Source organism: Entamoeba dispar, genomic scaffold, assembly GCF_000209125.1.
Source record: "Entamoeba dispar SAW760 scf_1105229459759 genomic scaffold, whole genome shotgun sequence".
In the NCBI taxonomy this organism is placed as follows: domain Eukaryota; phylum Evosea; order Mastigamoebida; family Endamoebidae; genus Entamoeba; species Entamoeba dispar.
Genome location: NW_001853853.1, coordinates 1 through 3,023, shown reverse-complemented (window position 1 = coordinate 3,023; position 3,023 = coordinate 1). Strand labels below are relative to the sequence as shown.

The 3,023-nt window shown below is 16.5% G+C and overlaps 1 protein-coding gene across 1 annotated transcript, besides 14 other annotated features; it reads left to right on the top strand.

Annotated features, from left to right (window-relative positions):
• Positions 1-230: part of a repeat region that runs on past the window's edge.
• Positions 231-232: 2 nt separating this feature from the next.
• Positions 233-303: a microsatellite.
• Positions 236-382: a microsatellite.
• Positions 383-464: 82 nt separating this feature from the next.
• On the top strand, positions 465-995 carry EDI_243890 (uncharacterized protein; the record flags this gene model as incomplete). Its single annotated transcript, XM_001736360.1, has 1 exon — positions 465-995. One exon carries the CDS (start codon positions 465-467, stop codon positions 993-995), a length of 531 nt encoding a protein of 176 aa, XP_001736412.1.
• Positions 973-1,497: a repeat region.
• A 9-nt stretch (positions 1,498-1,506) lies between these two features.
• Positions 1,507-1,695: a microsatellite.
• Positions 1,696-1,761: 66 nt separating this feature from the next.
• Positions 1,762-1,811: a microsatellite.
• A 7-nt stretch (positions 1,812-1,818) lies between these two features.
• Positions 1,819-1,944: a microsatellite.
• Positions 1,945-1,947: 3 nt separating this feature from the next.
• Positions 1,948-2,084: a microsatellite.
• A 1-nt stretch (position 2,085) lies between these two features.
• Positions 2,086-2,260: a microsatellite.
• A 41-nt stretch (positions 2,261-2,301) lies between these two features.
• Positions 2,302-2,489: a microsatellite.
• Positions 2,490-2,511: 22 nt separating this feature from the next.
• Positions 2,512-2,553: a sequence feature (AT_rich).
• A 9-nt stretch (positions 2,554-2,562) lies between these two features.
• Positions 2,563-2,684: a microsatellite.
• Positions 2,685-2,833: a microsatellite.
• A 27-nt stretch (positions 2,834-2,860) lies between these two features.
• Positions 2,861-3,003: a microsatellite.
• Positions 3,004-3,023: the final 20 nt, after the last annotated feature.

The following is a 3,023-nucleotide window of genomic DNA, read 5'->3' as shown; positions in this document are numbered from 1 at the left end:
TATTTACTTTGTTTCTTATTTGTTTTTCTTTGTGTTCTTCTTTTTCTATTCACTTTTTTCCTGTTATTTCTTTTACCATTATTATTATGCATTTTATTGTTATTTCATTCTTTCTTTTCTTTGAACTTGAATATCTGTTTGTTGTTTGATTTTCATTACAAGAATCTATGGTATTACTCAATTCCATGGCAACAAAATTTGTTGTATATTCTGCATTGATAAAAGGATCTCAAGAAATAGAAATAGAATAAATAATAAAAGAAATGATTGAAAATAAAAAAAGTAATAATAATAAATAATAAATAATCTATTTTAATTTAATCTATTTATAATAATTGATAAAAATAAATAATCTATTAATAATTAGAATTGAACTAATAATTGGCACTTGAAAATGAATGAATGATGTTTATAACAAAACAAAAAGTATAAGAAACAAACTAAATAACAAAGAATAAAAGAAGATGAATATAAACAAAGAAGAAAGAAGTGAAGTGTTTAATGAATTACAAGAAACAAGTAATGATGTTAAGAATCAAATTGATGAAATCATGAAAAGTGTACGAGAATATAATGAGAATTGGGAAAACAGAATTGAAGAAGAGATAACTGATAATGAAAATGAAAGTCCAGAAGATAGAATTAAAAGAATCGAAGGAATTTGTGATAGAAAAGAAGAAATAATTAGAAGAAATGAAATAGTTAAAAATAAAATAAAAGAAGGAATGATGATGTTAAATAAATTAAAGAATATCTATCAAGTAATTAATGAAATTAGATATGAAGATAAAGAGATATTATCAGAACAAGTTGATACTATCATTACAAAAGTGATGGAAGCACAACAAATAAGAATTGATAAATTAATTGAAGAAAATAAAAGAAGGGCAAACCGATATAAAGGAGAATTAGAAGATATTAGAATAGAATGGGAAAGTAAAAGAATTGAAAAGACATATCCACCAAAATATCAAATCGAACAACTAGAAGAATAGACATCAAGAGAAGTAGGAGATATACTATTTGATTCAGATATTGATGACTGGAATCAGGATACATCAGTATTTGATCAAAGAATAATAAATAAAGAACATATAATAATTATTATTGAAGATACAGATGGAAATAAATTTGGAGGATATGTTAATGTGAAAATTGATAAAGTTGATGAATATATAAATGATCCAAAATCATTTTTATTTTCATTAGAATCAAAAGGAAGAATACAAGGGATGATGAAATTTGATATTAATCAACCACAATATGCATTTTGTTTATATGACCAATCAAGTATTTGTTTGTTTGAATTTGGATGTGGTGATATTTTTGTTTATAAAGAAAATAATAAAACATATTCATGTTGTAATCAAGATTGTTTTGAATATAAAGAAATATCAAATGCAATTTGTGGAAAACAAATTCTAGAATATTTCACACCACAACGAATTATTGTAATTGAAATGAAATGATTTTTATTCATTATTGTTTATTTGAAATGGCTACGAAAAAAGGAAATAAGAGAAAAAGGAAGAGAAAAATGAAGAGAAAGAATGGTATAAAAGAAAAAATTGAAATTATGAAGTAGAAGAAGATGAAAAGAATAAAAGTAGAATGTTGAGAATATAAAATGAAAGAAGATAAAAAAGAATAATTCAAAATGAGAAAATAAATGATGAAAATAATGATGAAATAAAAGATGCATTTTTTATTATAGAAATTAGAAATATGCAATAAAAAAATGGTTTAATTTATTGATGCAAATTATTTAACATTATTTTATTTATGCAATTTATTTTATTCTTTTTTATTTTTATGATTTTTATTTATATATATTATTTATTATCTTTTTTTCTTTTTAATATATTTATTATTTTATTTTATTATTTATTATTCTTTTATTTATTTTTCTATATTCTTTTATTTGTTCATTTTTATTATATTTATGAAATATTTCATTATTATAAATTAATTTTATTATTTAATTATTTAAATGAATTATATTAAAATGAATTTATTTTATATTTTATTGTTTTCTTTTATCTTTATTTTATATTTTAATAATTTCTTTAATATTATCATTTTATATTATTATTATCTTTATTGTTTCATATTTTTATTGTTTATTATTATTATATTTTTCATTTCTTATTTTATTTTAATTTATTATTAATATTATTTATATTTCTCTTCTTTCTTATTATTATTCTTTATTCTTATTATTTATTTATTTCTTATTTTTCTATTTTATTTATTTTCATTTGATTCATATTTTCATTTCTTGTTTTGATTATTTTGATTTGATTTAATTTTAATTTTTATTATTTAATATATTTTTGATTATTCTTATTTATTTATCATTTATTTATTATTTGTTTTTATTATTATCATTTGATTTATATTTATTATTTATTTCTTTTATTATCTTTCTTTTCTTTATTCTTTATTATTTATATTATATTCTTATTTCTTATTATTTATTTTTGATTTTAAATGATTGTTTCAATATTCATCATTTTATTTATATCTATTATATTAATCTTATATCATTAAATTCTATCATTAAATATTGAATAATCAATGTGATATAACAAATAATTTAATTAATATATCATTATAAAATGAAATAATTAATAAATGATTTCATAATAAATATTAAATTCATTAAATAATGAATAATATAATATAAAATGATAAATAAAAATAAAAATGATAATAATAAATAAATAATAATACAAAATATAAATAATAATAAATATAAAAATGATATAATACAAATATTAATCAAATTAATATATAAATAAAAATAAATAATAATAATAAACAAATAATAAAATTGAATATATTTTTTATTAAACAATCGAATAAATAAAATAAATAAAAATATAAATAATAACAGATAAGAATAAAAGAAATATATATAATAAATAAAATATAGAAAATAGATAGAAAAGAAATAAAAAATAAATATATAAACTAAATATAAAGATATAGAAAGATAAATAATATACAATATAATATAATAT